The sequence below is a fragment of the Thalia democratica genome, chromosome 4, assembly GCF_965202585.1.
Source record: "Thalia democratica chromosome 4, ktThaDemo2.hap1.1, whole genome shotgun sequence".
NCBI lineage: Eukaryota > Metazoa > Chordata > Thaliacea > Salpida > Salpidae > Thalia > Thalia democratica.
Genome location: NC_139168.1, coordinates 44,193,562 through 44,217,296, shown reverse-complemented (window position 1 = coordinate 44,217,296; position 23,735 = coordinate 44,193,562). Strand labels below are relative to the sequence as shown.

The window sequence follows — 23,735 nt, the reverse complement described above, 5'->3', positions numbered from 1 at the left end:
CAGAAAATATATATACAATTTTAGCAATCGATCAACGTTTGATTAATAATTTGAAATTCTTACAAAATTATAATGTGGATAATTAAGAAATAATATCAAGAGCTCGCAATAATTTTCATTTTTAACTGTAGAGGTAGTTTACATCTTCAGCATTAAACCAGTACCGTGCAAAAAAATAGTTGTTTATTCGATCATACTGTTTACTTCGTTAAACTAAAATTGATTAACTTCATGCTTTATTTAGTTAATTAGTAAAGGTGTGTTACATTTTTATATCACTGATTAAACATTTAATTTTTTTTTGTTAATCTTTTTAACTGTGTTAAATTTCATTAGTATAGTGTTAAAAACTCAGTTTTTATTAGTAAAGTTATTACAGCAATTTAGACCACGAATTAAACTTTGATGAGCGTGGCCGAAAAGTGTTTGTGTTTATGTTTAATAAAATATTTATGAATTATAGTTGTGTATTTTTCAAATGGATCAATGATTATTTCAGAATTAATTAAGTTTTGCAATTTATTTGAAATAACTGCGGCTCAAGATCACCTTTTTCAAGAAAAATTTCTAGGCCCGCGACTAGTAAAAGACTTCTGACCTTTGCTTCAAAGTTTTAGCATAAAACCTGTGATAAATATTTTTGCTAGACTCTCAAATACAGTTAAGTACGTAATTAAAGCGTTTAATATAAACATTTTGTACAAGCGTTTCTTACTTTTTCACATACATTTAGATTATCTCTACATTTTTTTATTTTTGCTTGTGAACCTATTTTGGTTTAAGAAAACATTTTGGCTTTTCTCATATGAAAATTTAAAAGATGAATATCCTTATGGGTAATTAATTTAAATTCAATGAATTTCATACTGTCACTCTCAGTTCAGCTTGTAATTTTATGTGCAAAGCTCAGCCCTAATCATTTTTTTTTCTAACCAAATCTATTAAGCTTATTTTCTTATCTTCTGTGTAGTCTTAAACAATATTTTTTAGGGTAGCTGTCTAAATTGCGCGAGCGTACAAAATTGCACAAGGGGACAAAAATGCACGAAAACACAAAATTGCACGAATATACTTTTGCACGAAGACTAATTTGCACGAGAACACATAATTTCATGAAGATAAAATTGCACGTAGAAAAAATTGCACGAAGGTTCACTTTTGCACGATAACACTTTTGCACGAGGGTATACTTTTGCACGAGCAGACAATTTTGCACGCAGACACTTTTGCACGAAGGGTCATTTTTGCACGAGTGACAATTTAGCATGGAGGGTCAATTTTGCACGGGTTTTGTTTCCTTCCCAGGGATGGGTCAAAATTGCGCGTAGACATTTTTGCACGAGGGGACAAAATTGCACGAGAAGACTCTTTTGCACGAAAAAATTATATAATATTTAAAAAAATAAAAAAATCAAAATTAAAAAATTTAATAACTAAATAATAGAAAAAATAAGAAAAAAAATTAAATAATATTAAAAAATATAAAAAATTCTGAATTACAAAATTTATAAAAAAATAATAAAAAAACTAAAAAAAAAAATTAAGTGAAAAAAATTAAGTAAAGCATAAAAAATAACTTTAAAAAAATAATAATGAATTTTAAGTAAAAAATAACCAATCAAATAATAAAAAACAATAATAATTTCTAAATGAAAAAAAAAAAATACAATATTTTTAAGTAAAAAGAATATTTTCAAGTAAAAACTTAAAATTAAATGTTAAATAGATTAATATAAATAACAAAATTAGTCAGAACTTAAAAAATTAAATAACTAAATAATAAATAAATTTAAAAAAATCAAAAATTTAATAACAATTATAATAATAATAAAATAATAAATACAATAAATAAAAGTCAAAAACTAAAATTAATAACATAAATACTAACGAATTGTAGCTGTTGTATTATTTTGTTTGTTTCATTTTAGTCAAAAGCTTGTATCTCCGTTTTCTTGTAAAAAAGTAAGAAGAAAATTGCTTCTGACAGCGCTTTTTCGCAAGTCTGGGTTAGATAAAGAGAAAAAACAGAGCAGGAGATACTTAAGAGCTAATTAGAGTAAAACGCGTGCAAATAGTGATGCAACTAAGATAAAGTTTAGACATATAGAAAATAATGATATATAAATTTTGTTTAAAACTTTTATATAAAAAAAAAATTAAGTATAATCTATGGAAGTACACAGCCATAACAGAACTTTCTGAACAATGCACAATAAAAATATCATCAGACGGATTTTCTCCTTTCTAAATTTATTTAATTGTCTCACTATTTTGCATGCTCATTTTTTCTGTGAAAAATTATCTTCGTGCAATTTTGTCCCCTCAAGCAATTTTGTACGCTCGTGCAATTTTAACACCTACCCATGTAAACATTATTATAATTTTTTAATTATTAATCTTGTTTTATTTCATATTGAAGTTTAGTATAGTCTTAATTTAATTTAAGTTTACATTAATACATGTTTATTCTTTAATAAGGGATATTTTTATTAAAATAAATTTCTAGTTTTATTTTTATTACAAACTTTTTAAATTTATAATAGTTTTTAAACAAAATATTTTAGTTTCAATTGAAAAAAAGCTAAATAAATTTAAAATAAATAAAATTTAATTTAATCTAAGTAAATTAAATTTAATTACACTAATACATACTTATTGTTTTTTTATATAAAATATAAAGGTTTTAATATATTTTTTATTTAGTTATTTTAAGTTAGTATTTTTTGTGCAAAATTGACCCTTTGTGCAAAACTGTCTGTCGTGCAAAATTGTAACTCGTGCAAAATTGAGCTTCCGTGCAAAGTAGTCTTCATGCAATTTTGTCCCTTCGTGCAATTTTTTGCCCGCGTGCAAACTAGTCTTCGTGCAATTTTGTACACTCGTGCAATTTAGTCCCCACGTGCAATTTAGTAACCTCATGCAATTTTGTCTTCGTGCAATTTAGAGCCGTTCCCATTTTCTTAAGCTGGTAACTTGTACAACCAAAAGTGTAATCAACTGCTTCAAAAGACCGGAAAAATAATTTTTTTTCTCAACCACAACCTGTAAAAACAATTAGCATTGTAATGATATTAACATCTCATTTTCGTATTTTAAAGCGGATGTTGTAAACTGTTTTACGCAGATTTCGTGACGTACTTCCAGTATTGAAAACAAAAACATTTTTTATTGTTAGGAGTTACATTTCTTTTAGTGCTTATAAAACGGAATTTGACTTGCATATACTTGCAGTAGCAGTAGTAGTAGCAGTTTCGGCAGAGCATTCGGCAAGTGTGCTTTAAGTTAAGATGCATTTTAAGCACGTTAGATTTAAGAACTAATATTTTCTTGTGTGTTTAACTTTAGTTCTCGTATAGAGTGATGTAATTGTATCTTTGTGTTGTTTAGTTTATGTAAATAAAATATAAGTGTTGTTTTGATTGTTGTACTAATCTACTTTAATAATCCCTTTTATACCCCCTTTAACATCTCTGTAACGAGACATTGGAGACCATGTGTGGCCTGTATTTTAGGAATCTTCTGATATTTAGGAATTAGGTGCCTTATCAATTAAAAAACGCAGCAAAAAAAAACTTTAGTTTATTACTAAACAACTTTTTAACGAGTTTCAAATTTTGACAGTATAATTTGCGATAATACTTTACTTTGCGACATTTCACTATGATAATAGTAAGAAAAATTGTGTGAATAACTTTCTACTTTGGAACAGCAAGTCTACAATTATAATACAAGTGTGTGGTAGTGGTTTATTTAGTTTTGTTAAAAGTGAAGCTTGATGTCAAGGATTTTTTGCTGGAAGTACTATACAATTTTTGCGGTTATTTCTATGTATAGTTTTATATATGCTTTTTTAGTGCTTAGGTGCACATTTTATTTGCTAACGAGCATAATATTTCTTCTTCTAAGTGCACAATATATGTTGCAACTAACATAAGTCGCATGGGTGCGCAGTATTTCGATCCTAAAAAGCTTAATTTTTTTAGCTAAGGGCACAAAATAAGTTGCAACTAACATAAGTCGCATGGGGGCGCAGTATTTCGATGATAAAAAGCACAGTCTTTTTACTCTAGTGCACAATGTTCTTTGAAGATGTTGCAATTTACATAAGTCGTCAGGGGACGCAGTATTTTAGTGCAAAATTGCATTTTATAATTTACCAAGAGAGCACAACATTAATATTTTTCTAAGCATAGAAATGTAAAGTATAAACCGCATAAAATTTAGAATCATAACAGCAGAATAGTTGTTCTTGATAATGTCTGAGTTTTAGCTGATAAAACTAATTTTCCTATGTGTTTACTACTACTAGTTTATTGTTTTGATCTGCTGATTGATTGTACTAAAGTATAGATTGTATTTGTTTTAAATCAGAATGTTTCTGAAGTTTAAAAATATGTTTGAATGAGTTTTCATCTTTCTTAGTCGTAAAAAGGCAGTCGTTTGCCACATTTTATTACTCGTTTCAAGTTCAAGTATAAAGTTGTGTTAAAATTTTTCCTTTGAAAGAAATCAAAAATAAACTCCCCTTAAATTTAGCAGTCGTCGCTTGTTAAATAAATTGTTGCGTTTGTATCTTTTTGAACGTTGTTTGAAGCAATAATTGATTGTCATTTAAGCACACCTAACACCTTGCTACTGCATGAAACTTTAAAAGTTTTTTTTGTTTATAAGTATGACAATAGACAAAATATAGAATGAAGATTTTGTGTTTATTCTATGACGTCACAATCAAAATTCCTTCTGTCATCGTTTCCAAAGCCAATCGATGTGGTGTTTTGCTGATTCAACAAACCAGCTAGAAGACAGAAAGTCAAATGATTCCTAAAAGAAACAAGATGTTGTCAATGATCCAATTGATGATTCATAAGCCTCTATTAACCACCAGAGAAGAAAAAGCCCGAGGATAGCAAGCCCGAGGACAACAAGCCCAAGGACAAGAACCCCGAGGACAACAAGCCAGAAGCCAACTAAATGACTATCATTGTTACTTACTTTGTCTTTATGTTGTGTTTTATCTAAGTTTTTGTAAATTATGTAATTTTTGAGATAATAAGAAAAACAGTTTCTTTTTCTTACTTTTTTTAAAACCGGACATTTGATACTGTTAAAAAAGTTTAAAGTTAAGTAGGACTTTAAGGATTTAAATTATTTAAAACCAGGCTTTTAATACTAATTTAAAAAAAATAAAATAAGTAATGTAATGATATTAACATCTCATTTTCGTATTTTAAAGCGGATGTTGTAAACTGTTTTACGCAGATTTCGTGACGTACTTCCAGTATTGAAAACAAAAACATTTTTTATTGTTAGGAGTTACATTTCTTTTAGTGCTTATAAAACGGAATTTGACTTGCATATACTTGCAGTAGCAGTAGTAGTAGCAGTTTCGGCAGAGCATTCGGCAAGTGTGCTTTAAGTTAAGATGCATTTTAAGCACGTTAGATTTAAGAACTAATATTTTCTTGTGTGTTTAACTTTAGTTCTCGTATAGAGTGATGTAATTGTATCTTTGTGTTGTTTAGTTTATGTAAATAAAATATAAGTGTTGTTTTGATTGTTGTACTAATCTACTTTAATAATCCCTTTTATACCCCCTTTAACATCTGTGTAACGAGACAGCATAAGAATGTAGAGACGTCTTTTGAATTATGATCGTTTTATATTTTTAAACAGTTGCTTAATTTAACTTATATTTCTTATTTTTTTGTAATGGTAAAAGCTTAATCTTAAGTCGAGTTTAAAAACTTTTTATTACAACTGAATTTCCTTTTCTTTATAATGCCTATATTATAGTTGATGTTACATTTCTATTTTATTATAATTCCATTTTATTTTTAGTTGTAATTCGATTTTTAATTTAAAAAACTAGCGAAAGTTAATGTTCTGGTTTGTTTGTTTAAGATTTATTCTTAAGTCGGTTTTGAAATACTTTAAGTTTGTTTGTGATTCGTTTTCTATTTTAAGAATTTATTCAATTTTGTTTCAGTACATAAAGAACAAAAATACATGATTATTTTTAATGTAGTTTGCATACATATTAATAAAAAATAAAAACTCTTGTATGTGTTTTGATTCTTTTTTTGTTTAGAAAGAGGTATAATTTTTGTTTGTTTATAAATAAATTAGTCGAACAATACTAATGAATTTTTTTTTAGCACATGAAAAATATTGCTCAAACTTTTTTTTACTGATTGAGTAATAATATAATACTTGATTATAATTTGTTAGATTGTATTCTCTTTTCGTTAGAAGCAACTTAAATCTTTAGGATCTTAATAAAAAAAATACCGGATCTAAGAGAACCTTAGTTACAAAAAACTATTCGGAATCGGGCGGATCTTAAATTAAAAAACATCTGAATCCGGTAGGTAACTACTTTTAAACAGTAAATACTCAAGTTTCTTGAACATAAAAAAAGAAAAAAGAAAAAAAGGTCAAATTTCTTATTGTTCCATGGACCTGGGTACATAAAAAGATCTCTCGGTTATCTAATTGCATACCAAACTTTAATAAAAATCATCATTATAAGCTAGATAATGTAAATAAAAACTTTCAATAAACAAACGATAAAAAAAAATCAAAACTTAAACTCTAAAACGAAAAGCTCTACAAAAAATAATACTATTAAAGCTTACAATTTCAAATATTTACCTATACAAAAGTATCCAAAAAAAACCATTTATAATGGTATCTAAAATTAAACACACATAAAATAAATATATTGAACTCTACGTTGAAAAGTAGAGTTTTAATCTGAAATGTTTTAAATTAACAATTTATCAATGATCTTAGTAAATAATTTAACTTTTTATAGATTTATATGATTAAAAAAATATAAAATCAATAAATTTTAAATTTTAGATTGTATATTTAAGAATTTTAATTCTTCTATCAATTTATATTAACTTTATAAAAAATAAGTGACAGTAAAATAAATCTTTAACATTTAAGAAAACATAAAGCAAAACTGCAAAACTAAACTGTGATGTAAAAAAAAGTGAAATAAAGCTGTAGCTTAATAAAAAAAAAACTATGCTTAAACTAAACAAAAAAAAGGTCATTTTATTTAAAACTACAGTAAATATATAAATCTTACAATTTAACCAAACAAAAATAAAAATGTAAACATCAAAAAATACTTAAAATAGTAAACTAATTTTCTTCGTAAACAAAAACAAAAAAAAAAACAATAACAATAATAAAATAAGTCAACCTATTACCAATTTCTAATTTTCTCAGTAGTTTCAGCTCATGATTTAAATATTTAATAATTTTTTAACAAAACTTATATAAAGATTAATAAGTTTATTTACACAGATAAAATAAAGAATATTTAATGAAATTATTTACTAATAACCTAACTACTAAAAAATGGAACATATTACAAATTTCTGCAAATTAAACTGGACCAATGCTATAGAAACCCAATTAGTATACTCAAAAAATACTTATAAGTACTTACTAAGATGAAAAATAAATACTAATTTACTTCTTATATTAAAAAAGATATCCTTGTTCATGTTATTTGAATATACTAAGTAAACTCTACTTAATTAGTTGATCATCTAATAATAATATAATAATATCTAATAATAAGTTCAACCTGGAACCTTCAAAGATGGCTTTGGTCTTTTAAATTAATAGGTAAGTCTGTCCAAAGCTTACTACATTGATAAGCTAGTGTTTTATGACCATTACTGTTTTTTAATTTTGGTAAGATAAAAAATGTTTTTGAGGACTTTGTTGAATAACTATGTACTTTAGTTGTACTTTTAAAGTAACACTTAAAGCTACTGGTAAAAAAAATATTTATAAACTTGAACATAGAAACTCCTAACTCATATTTAAATAAATATTTATTATCTAATACTTATTTTGTTATTTTTAAATTACTTACCGTCTCGTTGTACTTTTTACAGTGAATGCACCTAAGTGCTTTATTTACGAGTACATTTATTTCATTAACTTTTGTTTGATTAGTGTTACCCCAGCATATCAGACCATACCTTATATAGCTCATAAAAAGTAAATTAAAACTTTAAGTAAATTTTTTTTAATTTAAAAAGTACCTTGTTTTATAAAGAACACCAATTGTTTTTATTACTTTACTCATTACCATTTCAATGTGCTCTGCCCAACTTAAACTAGTATCTATTATTACTTTTAAGTACTTGTGACGTTTTACCATTTTTACACCTGTTTTACCTATTTTGACTTGAAAGTTTATAGTTTTCCAAAACTTTGTTTTATATGGATAAGATAGTATACATCTAGTTTTACCTATATTTAATTTAAGTTTATTTTCTTTAAGCCGATTTGAGACTTTTTGAAGTTCAAAATTAAGGTTATCCTTGTCATTGTCTTGTAAATATTTTTTTTAAATCTTCTATATATTAAGGCAATGCTTATGAACCTTTTTCTAGTGGCGGAACCCTTTTCCAAAGTTCAACTTTTCCGCGGAACCCCTAATTTTAATTAAATAAATGTTCTTTTTTAAATTTCGAAAGGCTTCGCGGAACCCTAGAGTTCCGCGGAACCCTATTTCAGAAGCACTGTATTAAGGTATGGTCTGCAAAATTTAAGACTTTTAAACTCGTACTGTTTTATAGGACATTAATGTGTGTAAGAAATAAAATAGGTCCTAGGAAAAAAACAAATAACGAACATCACCACACGATCAGCAACGGCAGCATCCGAGACAACATACGAACGGTTTCGTCTTTATTAGGACTCATCAGACAGATAGAGTTGCGAGAATCCCTATCAACCATGCTGGTCAAAGTATATAAGCATGAAAGCGATCTTGTGTAGATAAAGTTAAAAAAATGACGCAGGTAAATTGTCTACAGCTCAATGTCTGAAGTGCTAGCTATATATATACATCAAACATAAAGTTAAGTCAACTGATCTGCCAAAATGTTACAAAAAATTTTGTGAAAAAATTTATTTACTAACCTGCAATAGTTTAACAAAAGTTTCTATGAAAACTTTTATCAGCTAACATAAAATAGTGTTACAAAAGTTTCTTAAAAAAAACATATCAATTGACCGGCAATATTGTTACAAAAGTTTTTATGAAATTTTTTATTTTTGTGTGGTCTGATGGCATAGGGGCCCTAAAGTCAAGTTTAAAATTCTCTGAGTTGAACTGCAAGGTTGAAACCTAGTGGTTGACACTTATACAAAAAAAAAATTTTTTAGTATTTAAATTAGAAACTGAATTTATTAACCTCATAACAGTTTAAAAAAATACATCTGATATTAATTAAGTTCTACTTTCTAAAGTAATCCTAATGAAATTTAATGCATATTCAAATAATGATAGTGATCTTCAATTAATACTAATATAAAATTTATATAAAATTTTCTAAATCATTAAAAAAAATATATTAAGTTATATATTATAATTAAAATACTTTAATTATTTGTGTTAAAACTGTTGTTTGTAGCAAAATTTTTGTATATTTTGATTATTTGACTATTTATTCCAGGCCAACTTTCTCTAACATGAATCTTTTTAAATGAAAGGTTAGTAAACAGATGACGAAAACTAAAAATAAACTGCGCTTTGAATTTAATGGCATTAATAAACATTTATTTAACATTCAGAAATGTTTTACTTTGCAGTTATTTACTTTTGAGTAACAACATTTCTTAAAACTAACAAAAAAAATTATATGGTTAGCTAAGGTTAATCGAAGGTTTTTAAGAATTTTTTTGTGTAAAAAAATAAAACTGTTTATATAGTTGTTTTGTACTCTATGTTTAAGCTAAAGTTAAAAAAAAAACAGTTTGAACACTGAACTATTTTTGTTTTTAAAATATGTACTATGGTTGACTGAGTACACAATGCTAAAACTCAGCAAATTGATAAATAAAACAAATTATGAAGTCTTCATCATTGAATTATAAATAAAGAAATGAGCTTACATACAAATGATAATATTGTTGAAGATGATGTTAATCTTGATAGTTTGAGCATAGAAAACCTCAATATTTGGGATGATGGTAAGTAAAACAATAAATACTTGTCTTATAAATCTTGATGTTTTTAGTGAAAATTGTTAACTTGAAAGGTTAAAAAAAAAATTATCAAAATGAAAAAAATATTTTGAAAATAGTAGAGGAATCTACTATAGTATAGCATAATGACCAAAGGTAAAATTCAATATTTACTAAATTTTAATAGCTATTTAGTTAATATTTTTAAAGTTATAAAAAAGTTGTCTAACAATTAGTATTGATATGTTATACGTTTATAAGTCGTTTATGTTTTTTTTACCTATAATATTATGTAGAAGTATCAATTAGTTTTTTTTTGGTTGTAGTATATAACTTGTAACACAAACTTATACATAATCTTTACAGATGATCTTGTCTCCAACTTGAATGATGATGTTGTCAAAGTCGCTTTAAACAAGGTGAATTTAGTTTTGTTCTGTTTTTAATAAATAACTATTTTTTTTGTTTATAGTTGGTTGTGGAAAGCAACAATTTTAATATGTTTAAAATGCCTAAATTATTAACTCTTTTTTTTGAACCAAATTAATTTATGCAGAAAATTATTTTTTAAATGTTTTTGTTTATACAAAATTACATTAAAACTGCAAAAAAACTTTGAATGTGGCCCATGGGCTACAGTTTGCTGACAGTTTTGCTGTAAATCTATAAAAAAATTTAATTTATCTATTACAACTTTGGACAGTTACTAAGTCTCAAGACTAAACGGAATACCAAACTGTAATTCTTTTTCAAATTGAATATAGAATAAGAATATTTATAGTAGAATAATGTAGTATATTCTAAATAAACAAATATAACATAATAACTACAAGAATCTTTATTACCATCAGATGGTATTTAAAATAAATACTAGTTAAATTTATGGGGTTAAGTATACTTAAGTCTTAAATATGTGGTCTCCGAGCACTTAAACTAAAATAACTGCCTTATTTAGGAGTAGCTTACCATTCTAAAGTTACAAATGTTGGTCTTACTTAGAGTAACTTATTCTTAAGTTATATTCCTAAATTATAAATAAAACACTTAGAATCAATATAAAGTATTTTATTATAAAATAATATTTATTAAATTTCAAGAATTAAACTATTAAATTAATAAACAAGTAATCAATAATAATACAATGCATGTAATAAGACTAACAGTCTTGACAAAATCATTGTTTGATTAAGGAGCTTGCAGCGTTGGTTTTTAGGTTGATGTTATTAGGCGGTAACTAAGTGTTCTGTTTGCTTGACAAAGTATAAATTATTTTTCAATAGACAGTGTATAATTTCTTTGATGTATATTATACTTCATAAGCTTGAACTTAACTTGATGATGCGTCGATCATGCAAACGCCATTTGATAATCATAACTTAAAAGCTTCACACTGCATACATCAGAACAGAGAGTAAAACTAACACATATTTGAAAGACAAACACAAATATATACGCATTTGTTTAATTATTACTTCTTATACTTAGGCCATAAAAGTATGCTAATAAATTAGCATGCATTTTTTACTAAACAGTAATGGTCTAATGTTCAATCTCTAGCTAGGTCTTATCAAAAACCATAAAAAATAAGTGTAGCTATAAGGGGTTATTCAATATTATGCTTGATTGCACAAATCAAAATGTAGTCATTTGTTTACTAAAACTACATATCCAATCTTCAAAATATCAAATGCAAGTAAACGCAGCGGGTTCAACAAACTTTAACTCCTTAATATAAAACAACAATATTTGTTTTTATTTGCAAAAACGTCTGAAAACTTGTTTTTTATTATCTTTATAGCTGTTTTTAGTTCTAAAATACATTCTTTATAAGAACTCTAAAATAATGCATGCCTTTGACACATCTTCGACCTGAATTTATTCATTTTCTGATCTGTTTTAGTTATTTGTTTAAATCATAGATTAACGTCATTTGAATCATTAGGAATAGTTTACTGAAAAGAAACAAATTTTAGTTTGATTTTTCTTTTGTTTTAAAATTACATTTCAAATTGGTTAGAACAATACAACAGCTTGTATTAAAATATCATTTGATTAGTTATAATAAATCTCATACTTTTAACTTTTTAATTTCATATATTTTAAGGGAATTGATCTAAGGGAGTATGCAGAGCAAGTTAAAAAAGACCTTAGAAGTGTAGAAAACAATTCTATTGTTGATTGTTAGTTTTGATTATACTTTATTGTTTGGTTATTTTTTAAAGTTTTTATACAATAAGCAACTTATAAATCAATTTGTCAGTATAATATATGTTACCTTCTCTTGTAAAAAATACATAGAAACAGATAACACATATTTATTTCCTTAAAAATATCAAATTTAGTTAAAAACCATGAATAAATTTTAAACTCATGTTTTAAAATAATTTAAGGGTACAAAGGACTCATTTTTTAAACTAACTTTGACCCTTATATGAAAGTATGTTCATAGTTTTTTTATAAAACAATATTTTAAGGTATAATTAGTTTTGTGAAAAGCTTGCTATACGTTATTATATAATAGAAGTCTTCATGGTTGGTTATATTGAAACAAAATAAAAAGTTACCAAAAATTTATCTCCTCTTTTATTTTTAGAGAAATTTTTAAATATGTTTTTTGTAATACTACAAACCTTTGGTTGTTTTAACAACAAAATATTTATCCTAAAATATTTATTTCAAAGTAATTTTTTATCAAATACACAAACAATTAAAGACTTCTTTTGATTTCTTCTAATTATTGATGCAGTAGAACAGGATTTCCCAAAGTTGGCCAAGGGGTTCCCTTAGGGGCCATGACAGATACTCAGGGGGCCATGAGCAGCCGAGGGGCCAAAGAAGGGCCATGAGCAGTAAAGGAGTCACAGGGGAGCCATGAGGTCATAATTTAAAACTTACACTAGATATCTAGATATTCCAGAGTTGTTGATGAGGAGCAAAAAAAAAGTCCTAGGCGTTTTAGTAGAAGTTTTTTTGAGTAATCTTGTTGAAGGGGGCAATAGCTTATTTGATTTCTTTAAAGGGGGCCATTTGAAAAAAAATTGGGAAACCCTGCCGTAGAAAAATCACAAAAAAAAAACTGACTGTGTCCTGGACTGGTTTAAGCATTTTTATATAAATCTTGTTTTTATTTTAATAATTTTTTTAAATTTTATTTGTATAATTTTTCAGGTATAAATGAAAGTTCTAAAATTGGAAACCTTCACACCCAAATTCATTCTTGCAATCAAATTTTAGAAGTAAGCAACTGTTGTTTTAACAAAGATAACATAAAAAAACTCAGTTTTACATTAATTTTTACTCAGTTTATTTCACTACTTTTTCATTAAGTAGTTTTACTAGTACAAGTACTTTTATTTGTAGGATAAAAAACAAAATAATTGTGTATAAATAATTACAAAATCAACAAGATTGTTATACTAGTATATTTAAAATTCTTCAAATATAAATATTTTTAAATCTCTTTACCAGGGCTGCCACACGGTCAGGAAAAGTCAGGAAATCAAGAAAAGTCAGGAAAAACTAAAAAAAAAGACAAAAGTCAGGAAAAAATGGGGGTTTTTGGAAAAAAGTCAGGAAATTTGACAAAATTTAAAAAAAATAGTCAGATTTTTTCAGATTAAGTTACTAAATTCCTTATTTTCCAAAGCCTTCAAATAGTAAAAAAAATAATTAAAAATCTTTTAAAGTCAGACTAAAATTAAAAAATTTTCCTAGAAATTTACAAATTTATTTAATTTCCAATGCCTTCATCAGGTATAAATTAATAGAATATCCTTTGTAAACCTGAAAAAAATTTCTATTAACATATAAAACAACTACCCTACTCGAACAAGCATTTTTTTATGCTCTTTAGTATTGATGATCTGTGCAGGGTTTGTGCGCGTCAGGCTAAATCAGGCTAAGTCAGGCTAAATCAGTTTTTAAAAAAAAAGTTTAAAAACGTCAGTCTAAATCAGTTTTTTTATTTAAAAGTTTGAGAATTTCAGTTTTTCTCAGTTTAAATGCTTGAAAATTAATAAAAATTTTATATCAAAAAAACTAAAAAAAAACTGTTTTTTTTTGTTTATTTGTTATATAAATTTTTAATTTTTTAATTTTTAAATTCTGTTCTGACATAATTTTCTAAATATATTAAGGAACATTTCCTGAAAATTTTAGGTAGTTATCTCAAAAAACGTAGGAGAAGATAGATTTTTAGTGAAATAGTCTATTTTTGCTGTTTTAGTTTGTGCCTCCCATAAGGAACCTATTGTTGCCTCCGACTTTGACCAGATATATCTCAAAAAATGTTATCTTAAATCTGTAAAAAGCATCTTGTAGCTTAGTAAAAACTATATAAAATAAGATCAAAAACCAAAAAAGGGTGTTTACCCCCCCTATGCTCTTAACTTAAGAGTTTAGATTTAGAAAAGTCAGGAAAATTTTTGTTAAAAGTCAGAAAAAACTTAGGAATTTTTTCTCAGCTTGATCTGTGGCAACCATGCTTTACTTTCTATAAATTCTATTTATATACTTTTAGAGCTTATAAAAACAATACATAAAATTTAATAATTTTTATGATAAATGATTCATAAACTACTAATACATGTTACTAGTAAAATATTGAACACCAAGCTTAAAATGACTACGGACTATTTTCTGTTTCAAAAAATGTTAAGTACAACAAATAACTCCATAAATAAACATTATAAAATATATGTAATTATAATACATCATAACCGTGTATGATTAACTTTTAAAACTAGTTTGTTTCTTAGCCAATAGGAGATATCTTTTTTTTGTATTAAAAAAAATTATGTAAAGTATTAAATAAATACAAGAAACTATACAGTTTTAATTAGACACAAAGTGAACATATTATCTAGGTTTTAATTCAGTTTATATTTTTTAAATGAACATATATTAAATAGAAAATGGAGTCTATGTTGTACGGGTTTCAGCATGACCTTAGTAGCATCAGTCAGGAGATACAAAATTTGCAAGAGCAGTCAATTGATATGAACATGAAGCTTAAAAATAGGCAGCTTGTAAAAAGTGAATTGAGTCAGTTAGTAGATGAAATGGTGATTCCTGAATCAATGATTATGTAAGAAAAAATTCTGAGTAATTTTGTTAAAAAAAAGCCAATGTATATAAATTTTTAAATGTACTAAATAAATTATGTACTTAAAATAATATTTTAGAGAAAAAAAGCTATAAAAGATTTTTTTTTGTGTCTTTTTTTTCTAAATTAAGAAATCTAAATTGTATCTTAAAAAGTACTTTTACTTATGGCTTTTAATCAAACTACTACAATTCTCTATTTGAAATTTAATCAGATAAATATAGACTATAGAGGTTGATTATTTCAGAAAGTATTGCAATATTGAGTTTATAACTTGATGTTGCAGTAATTTCTAAGTTTGGAATAAATGTTTTTAAAATAGCTACTATACAATTTAAAAATTAAAATTTTTTGATGCTTTGTTTTATATTATAATTTGTTTAAGTGATAAAAGGTGTTTTAAAATAGTTAAAATTTCAGCCATATACTGGAAACTCCAGTAACATCACGTTCTTTCTTGGAACAATTGCATGAACTGAACCACAAAATAAATTTCATCAAACAGCACAGCTATCACGAAACTGCTGCCTGCAGAGATGTCCAAGATGTTGTCGACAAACTTAAATACAAGGTTTTATTCAATAATTTACATTAAAATATTATAAAGTTTAGAATTTTTTTTGTTGAGTTTGTAAACTAATTTAAAAAATAGTGTTTGCTTTTTGCAATTTTCTTAGCTAACTTAAACTTTTTTCAATAAACACGAACTCAGGCTTTAAATATACTATCTTTGTATATATTGTGTTAATCAACTAGTAGTCTAATTATTAAAGACTATCAGTATTAATGTTTTCTTATGATTTTAATAAAGTAGTCATACAAGTTTTTAAAATTTTTATAACTGTTAAAATTATGGTAAAGCTTTAATGTTTTAGTATTTAACAAGTTATAAATTTAGTAACTTTTAACTCTTATATGGTTGTTTATATCATGCTGCCATATTTGCAATTTCATTTATAGTCTTTTCCAGATGATTTATTCTTTGCTTTTTCTCAATTTTATTCTAAAAGAGTTTAATCGTTTGCTTATTTTTATAATTTTTATACTAAGAAAAAAAATATCTGACAAATCTTACTAGAAAAAATTGTCCACAGTCGTTTAAAAGCTTAACAAAAACGGATAATGCGTGTAGAACTAACAAATTAAAATTAGTTTTATTAAAAAAAATCTAAAATTAAATATAAATTTAAAACATTGTTAAAAGTTGTTATAAAATTTAACTTTGGTTTTAATTTTTAATTATAAATAATGAACTTTAACTTACGACCATCAACATCAGTATCCAAGACAACCTACGACCAGTTTCGTCCTGATTAGGACTCATCAGGCAGGCATAGTCGCGAGAAACTGCAGTGCTTCGTACTTAAGCCTGCTTGGTTAGATCTCAACAGCGGTTTCTCGCGACTATGATAAGTCCTAATCAGGAAGAAACCGGTCGTAGGTTGTCTCGGATACTGATGTTGATGGTCGTGTGGTAAAGTTCATTATTTGTTATTGATGGCGCGAAGCATCTCAAATTTGTTGATGATGGCCGTAATAAATACTAATTTTTAATTAATTAGCAAATTTTTATTGAAGTTGTAATATTTAATAGGGTTTTTATTTAGTAGCGCTTTAATTTGGCAGTACAACCTGAAACAAACCAGCAACTTTTTCTTGTTTACAACTTTTATTTTACAACAATAATCTAAGTTTCACAATATGTTTCCAGCTGGTTTTTACTAAATCAGAACTTATAATAGCTACTATTTTGATACTAAATGTTAATGTATGTGTTTGAAAGCGTTTCAAATCTTAGATGTTAAATTTAACAGGCTATTGCTAAGATTCGTGAGTACCTTGTACAGAAGATCTATTCACTTCGTAAACCTATGAGTAACTATCAACTTATTCAAGATTCAATGCTTAAGTTGAGGTGAGTTTAGAACAACATATACAAGTTTTTATAATATAGTTAAGAAAAGCCTTTTCACAAATGTTGAAATCAACAGTTACATTAGTTTTTCTAAGTTTTAGTATATTTTAAACTTTTAACAACAATCTTATGTCTGTCTAAAAAGCTATGAAATTCTACAGAATGCTAATGATAATTACGTACACGTGAAATTTTTTAGTAGACTTGCTATACAATGTGCATCGATATGATATATTCTTTTACATAAATTTTATACAACAACCTATTTAAACAAGTAAAATATGTCGAAATTTAAATGTAACACCTCCAGCAAAATAATAATTTTAGTTTTATTATTTTAATTCTATACTTTTGACTTTTTTCAAAACTTTAAGGTTCAAATGCTATAAAAAATATCTGTTTTACAGGTTTTTCTTTGAATTTCTTCTTTCAACTGAACGTAAAGTCGCAAAGGAAGTAAGAGATGAGTATATGGAAACTGTCAGCAAAGTCTACTTTTCTTATTTTAAAACTTACAAGTCCCGGCTATCTAAATTACAGGTAATTTTAATGTTATTATAATATTTCAGTTATCTACATTTGATTTAGAAAAATCAAGTTTTAAAACATTATGAAGAAGTAGTAAAAAAGTCTTCTAGAAATTATTATAGTTTTTAAAATTTAACGCTAATAACTAAATTTATCAATTATACAAATTATTGTGCTTTCCATGTTCATTCATTTCATAAGTTTTAAACAATTGTAAATATGAAATAATTTTAAAATAGTTATACAGTAATTATCTGGTCTAATATGTAGCTTATTAATAAAAAAAGGTTTTAAGTGTACTGTAAGTTAAAATCTACGGTATTATTTTTAAGTTCTAGTTTGGTTCGAACAGATGGATGAAGCAACTTCATCTGACTTGATGGCGGTCGAAGACTCTCAACGAAGATCCAAGCTGAACAATTTCTTTTCGACCAGTTTGAGGCCATCTTTCAACAGGAACAGAAGTTCCGTGTTCACATTGGACAAAAGAGATCACGTGATCAACGAAGCACTTGAAGAAGCCATCATTGTTCCTCATGCAAGTCAAAAAAACGACGATAAGGTTTGTTTGTTATTTATGTTGTTGTTTTTGAGATTTCAGTTTTCTATTAATTGTTTACTGTGACTTGTAGTTTGATTACGGTTGTTAACTCAACACTTAAAATGTTATTACAGTACACAATGGAGGAGATATTTCGCTCTTACAATTTCGCTCTGCTCGACACATGCTGTCGGGAATATCATTTTCTCAGTGATTTCTTTCTTATAACCAGTCCACAGACCACTACCGAGTTCTTTAACTTTATATTCAGCAAAACACTGAGCTATTATCTGCGTGAAATTGAAAGTTGGTCTCATGATTGTTACGATGCAATTGGTTTGTTCCTTTGCATACACCTCGTGCAAAGATTTAAAGTTAGTTATTGTATATTTTGAACAGGCTAAAACACAGTTTTTATTGACTTCCATATAATTTAATGTAAAAAAGTTTTATTAACTTTATCTAGTAGGTTTAAAAATAAAATTGTAAACAATAATATCATATTGTTTAGTTTTTTTACTTACTAATAGTTAATGATAACACTACTTTTGTGGTTTTTTGTAAAAGTTAGTATTGTTTGTTATTAACGGTAGTATTAAAAATGTTATTTATAATAAATTAACTATTAATGTATTTTATTAAAGAAATTGATGGAAGAAAAAAAAGTTTTACATTTATCTAATTATTGGAAAGCTCTGGATGGTATTTTATGGCCGCGTTTTGAACAGATAGTCCAACTTCACACTAAAAGTATCACTGACTGTAACATTAATAACCTTTCCTCAATAGACAATAGACCGCATTATGTAAGTTTTCTATCTATTAATCAGTATTTCACTAGATAAAAATGGTCAACTTAAAAATAATTTGAACTGTTTTTAAATAAATTATTTTAACAATTAAAATATGTTTAATTTATTTTAGATTAATGTATTTAACTTAGGTATTTATTTAATGATATTTCTAGATAACACGACGATATGCAGAATTCAGTTCAGCAGTAAATCGAATCAAAGACAATGAACCTTCAAGTAGAGTTGAAAGGTGTTTGTCTAATTTGCAAACTGAGGTAAGTTTTTGACAATTGCATTTATATATTACCTGACATATTTTAATCTTACTTTTTATATTTAGCCAAATTGTTAAAAATAGTGAAAAAATAGGCTTATAAATATACAATCACAAAACAAATATTGATTGTTAATCAAATAAAATTGATTTATTTCTACTGTAGGTGCAAAACTTCATTCTAAGGTTGGCAGCAAGTTTTGTTGAAAGAAAAGATCAATTGGCTTTTCTTATTAACAATTATGACATGCTTTTATCTGTTCTCATGGTATGTTTTGTTTATTTTATGAGTGATCACAAAGCTAGTTAAAAATGTTTTAAATAACCTTAGCCGTAAGTTATTAAATAAACCTACCTTTTTTGCTCAGGAACGGCAAGGCAGCGAAAACAGTAGCGAATCAGAAAGTTTTCAGCAGCTTCTTAACAAAAGAACAATGGAGTATGTCGAGGAAATTCTGTCGCCTCATTTCGGAGGACTCATTGCGTTCGTGAGAGACTGCGAAGTTAGTAAGACACACAACTTATACACTAGATAAGTAATAGTAGCTTGAAAACATTAAAAAAAAATATTATTTAGCTATTTAATTGTAGTTGGTAAATTTTTTTTGCTGTTTTATACTCTAAAGAATGGGTAGCTGTCTAAATTGCACGAGGGGAAAAATTGCACGAGTGGAAAAATTGCACAAAGATAAAACTGCACGAATATACTTTTGCACGAGCAGACAATTTTGCACGTAGACAATTTTGCACCGGTTATTTTTTATTTTTGTTAATTTTATTATTATTATTATTTTTACTATTGCTGTTACCCCTAACCCTTACCCTCGGTCGGTAGCTTTTTTTTTAATTTTAGTTTTTTAATTTTTTTTTGTTTTTTAATATAATTTTTATTAGTTATTTTTTTATTTTTTTTTACTATCATTGTTACCCCTAACCCTTACCCTCGGCCAGTATTTTATTTTTTTATTTTATTTTTGTTTTTTTTTATGTTTATTTTTTCTGTATTTTTTTACTCTCGTATAAAAACGTAACTCATGCAAAATTGACCCTTAGTGCAAAATCGTCTTCGTGCAATTTAGTCCCCTCGTGCAATTTAGTAACCTCGTGTAATTTTATCTTTGTGAAATTTAGACCTGTTCCCCTAAAAAATACTATACTTCGTACAAATATAATTTAAAGATATAAATACATACATGCAACTATACATTTATAGTTTAGCTATAAATTTTTCTGTAGAGAATAATAGAATCTGCTTCTCAAAGGACAACGCCATCACAAAGTAATATCAATGAACGACTGAAAAGGTTTGTTTTTAGTTTTTGTTATACGCTGCATTTTAGCATTAAAATGTTGAAACTCGTTTAGATATGAACCTAAGGTTGTGCCTTTAGTTCAAGGATTTGCATCAGGTTGGAGGACCAGTGTTGACTTGTTAAGTAGAGAGGTGACTACTTCTTTTCCAAACTTTAAACTTGGTTCCGTTGTTGTTCAAGTAAGTTTTATAGATACAGTTAAGTGTTATTATGAATATTGTATTAAAAGTTTAAATTGAAATACGTAAAATAATGTAAAGTTAGATTTCACATTTATTATAATTTTTTTACAATATTTTAGTTATACTTGCAGGGTTGCCACAAGGTCAGGAAATCAGGAAAAGTCAGGAAAAACTAAAAAAAAAATGACAAAAGTCAGGAAGAGTCAAGAAATTTGACAAAATTAAAAAAAAAAATGTCAGATTTGTCAGTTTGAATTTACAAAATTCCTTATTTTCCAAAGCCTTCAAATGGTAGAAAATTAATTAAAAATCTTTTGAAGTCAGACTAAAATTGCAAAACTTTCCTATAAATTTACAAAATTATTTTATTTCTAATGCTTCTATCTGGTATAAATTAACAAAATATCGTTTATAAAATTGCAAAATTTTTCAATTAACATATTGAACAAGAAGTTTTTGTAAGCTTTTATGTATTGATGATCTGTAGCAAGGACACTTCCATAGTGAAACCGTGATATATTTACAAAAGTTTATCTAACATAATTTAATAATCAAAGTGTTTTTTGTTTAAGTAAATAATTGAGGCAACAAAATTGGAGGTAAAAATAAATGAGTGCAAAAAGTAAAGAAATGAAGCCCACCAATTGTGGCTAGATTTAGAGAAAATATTCTCTTTGACAAGTGTAGGGGCAGCAGATGAGACCGATTTAAAAAAAAAAAGAGGCAAATGGTTTTAACTGCCAAGAAAATGAAGCGAGATGCATACTAGATGAAGGAAACCATATCTTCATTAGATGAAGAGGTTGAAGTGCTAATAAAGAAACGGAGAAAATAAATTTTAGTACATATAAAAAAAAAACAGTGTTTGATTAAGTTCTTTGTCCTTTAAAAGTTTTAATTGTAAAAGTTCTTATGTTTTAAGGTTTAGGTTGTGAAAATTCATTTTTAATTTAAGGTTTTAATTGTAAAAGGTCCTTTCTTATATGTCGTTTCGTTTATTTAGATACATTTATGTTAGGAAATGCTAATAAATTGTGTCTTTTTTCAGATAAGCTGTGTTTATAAGGTAATAATATTTTGCTTGCAAGTATTTTGCTGACAGAGCTGTTTATTGCAAATACATAAATCATACACAGATGGTTTAAGTGATGTAATGGAAGTTTGATGATTAAATTTAGCAAAAAAACCTGTATTGAAATTAGATTGAAATCTTTATATAGTTCTAAGTGTTAGATTATTTATTTTAGAATAAGTTTAAATTTAGAGTTTGATTTAGAAAAGTCAGGAAAATTTTATTAAAAAGTCAGGAAAAGTCAAGAAATTTTTCTCAGCTTGATCTGTGGCAACCATAACTTGTCAAAATCAGAAGTTAGTTTCTATCTTACAATTGTTGTAATAATTTTTACTAAGTTTTTTGTTTACTCTATTTAAATAACCAGAAATACTTTTGAAAAATTGATCTATATTGTATAAAAAGAACTGTACTATTATACCAAGCTTTTTTGTTTTAGAGAAATTGTTTTCAGTAGTTTTAACTTAACCATCTTTATAATTTAGGCTGCTTTCACCCAACTGATTGAGTACTATCATCGCTTTCAAAAGTTGTTCACACAACAGCCCGCTCCGTTTAAAAGCATGCTAAACGCAAAATCACAACTTGTTAACATGCATCTAATACTGGTCGAAATGAAAAAGTACAAACCAAACTTTTAAAAGAACAGAATAGTGCAATAGACTGTGTTTCTATATTTATATTATGTGTTTGCTTTGTAGTTTATTTTCTGAAGTTGACTAAAAATAGTTTAAAATTTCAAATATTTTAATGGTTACCTCTTCGATTTTAAGTATTTATAATATTGAATAAATTATGAAAACTATTTTTTGAATTGATTTAAAACATTTTTTTTTTTACTTTTTTTGACTTTCTATTGCTTTAACTTATTTAAAAATGTATGTGTATTAAAAATTGTAAACACAGCTTTAATTTTTATAACTATGATTAAAATATTGATTAGCAAAATATTATGATTTTGAATTTTTGAAAGATTAAATTTATTATAAAAACGTCATAAATTAAATGAATAAATTGTAGTAGTTTTACTAGCTATACTCTGTCAATAATGAAGTTTTATCTATACTTTTACAAATTGTTTCAATAAATTACATACATCTACTACTATAAAACGTTATAATTTTAGCTTTTAATTTACTATATGTTAGATTTTTGAATAAGAAAGATATATATTTTTTTAAACAAACTGAAATACAATGCATCTTCGCAAATCCGGCCATGTTGGGCAAGATTTTTTGTAATTATGGCTTGATAAGAACAAAAAATCTTTTTTTTTTTATAGTCTACCTCTTTAATTTTTTTAACGCATATAATAAAACGCACACTGAATTCTCCACTTACTTAATTAGTTTTTTAACTAACCAAACAATTTCAGCAGACAAAAGTTAAACAAAACAAAATTTTGATAAAGTTTTAAAATCAGTTAAAAGAAAATAAAATTGCACCGTAAACAAGACTAAGCAAGAATACTAAGTACTAAGCAACACAAAAAAAAGCTTGTGAATCAAAAATAACAAACGTTTTCTATTTACTGAGCGAAAACTATGAATTCTAGCTTTAAGTTAGAAAAAGCACTATAATTATTACATAAGAATAAACTGTCTGTTTTATAAGTTGCAATTGGTAATTTAAGTAGACATGTATTTAAAATTACCAAATTACTTTTATCACAGGAATTTAAGTTTTAGAGTGAAAAAATTGATTTTAGCTGAATTAATTAATTTAATTCTCGTCTGAAATAAGCCGGGTTAGCGATGATGCACTGTAAATTAAAAATACCTTAAATTTCTAATTCACATCTGCAGTTTTTTTGTCAACTCTTAAACTTATTATAACATGAAAAGACAATTCAATTAGTTTAGAGTTTTTAGTTATTATGTAGTTTACTTAATTTTAAATGATATTGTTTTAAATGTTACTTGGTGCTTTTTATTGTACTGAGTAATATTGTGAAATTTCTTTGTTTAAATAAAAATAATAAATAGTAACATTGTCAATAGATTTTTTTTT

General features: G+C 26.2%; 1 protein-coding gene across 1 annotated transcript; it reads left to right on the top strand.

Moving 5' to 3' along the window:
- Nucleotides 1-9,867: 9,867 nt before the first annotated feature.
- LOC145835265 (vacuolar protein sorting-associated protein 52 homolog) lies at nt 9,868-23,644 on the top strand. The gene is made up of 17 exons (XM_082942837.1): nt 9,868-10,008; nt 10,369-10,421; nt 12,107-12,182; nt 13,171-13,238; nt 14,913-15,088; nt 15,527-15,677; nt 16,921-17,021; nt 17,429-17,561; nt 17,902-18,111; nt 18,225-18,464; nt 18,735-18,896; nt 19,058-19,159; nt 19,325-19,426; nt 19,527-19,661; nt 20,395-20,462; nt 20,524-20,650; nt 22,211-23,644. The coding sequence occupies exons 1-17, from the start codon at nt 9,921-9,923 to the stop codon at nt 22,364-22,366; spliced, it is 2,148 nt and encodes a 715-aa protein (XP_082798963.1). The 5' UTR covers nt 9,868-9,920; the 3' UTR covers nt 22,367-23,644.
- The last annotated feature ends 91 nt before the right edge of the window (nt 23,645-23,735 follow it).

What these genes read in the sequence shown, in the direction of transcription:
- LOC145835265 (XM_082942837.1), top strand. Translation starts at nt 9,921, where the DNA reads ATGAGCTTACATACAAATGATAATATTGTTGAAGATGATGTTAATCTT. An exon ending in ATTCCTGAATCAATGATTAT is followed by an intron (nt 15,089 to 15,526) that starts GTAAGAAAAAAT and finishes TTAAAATTTCAG; the next exon opens with CCATATACTGGAAACTCCAG. An exon ending in TAGACAATAGACCGCATTAT is followed by an intron (nt 18,897 to 19,057) that starts GTAAGTTTTCTA and finishes TGATATTTCTAG; the next exon opens with ATAACACGACGATATGCAGA.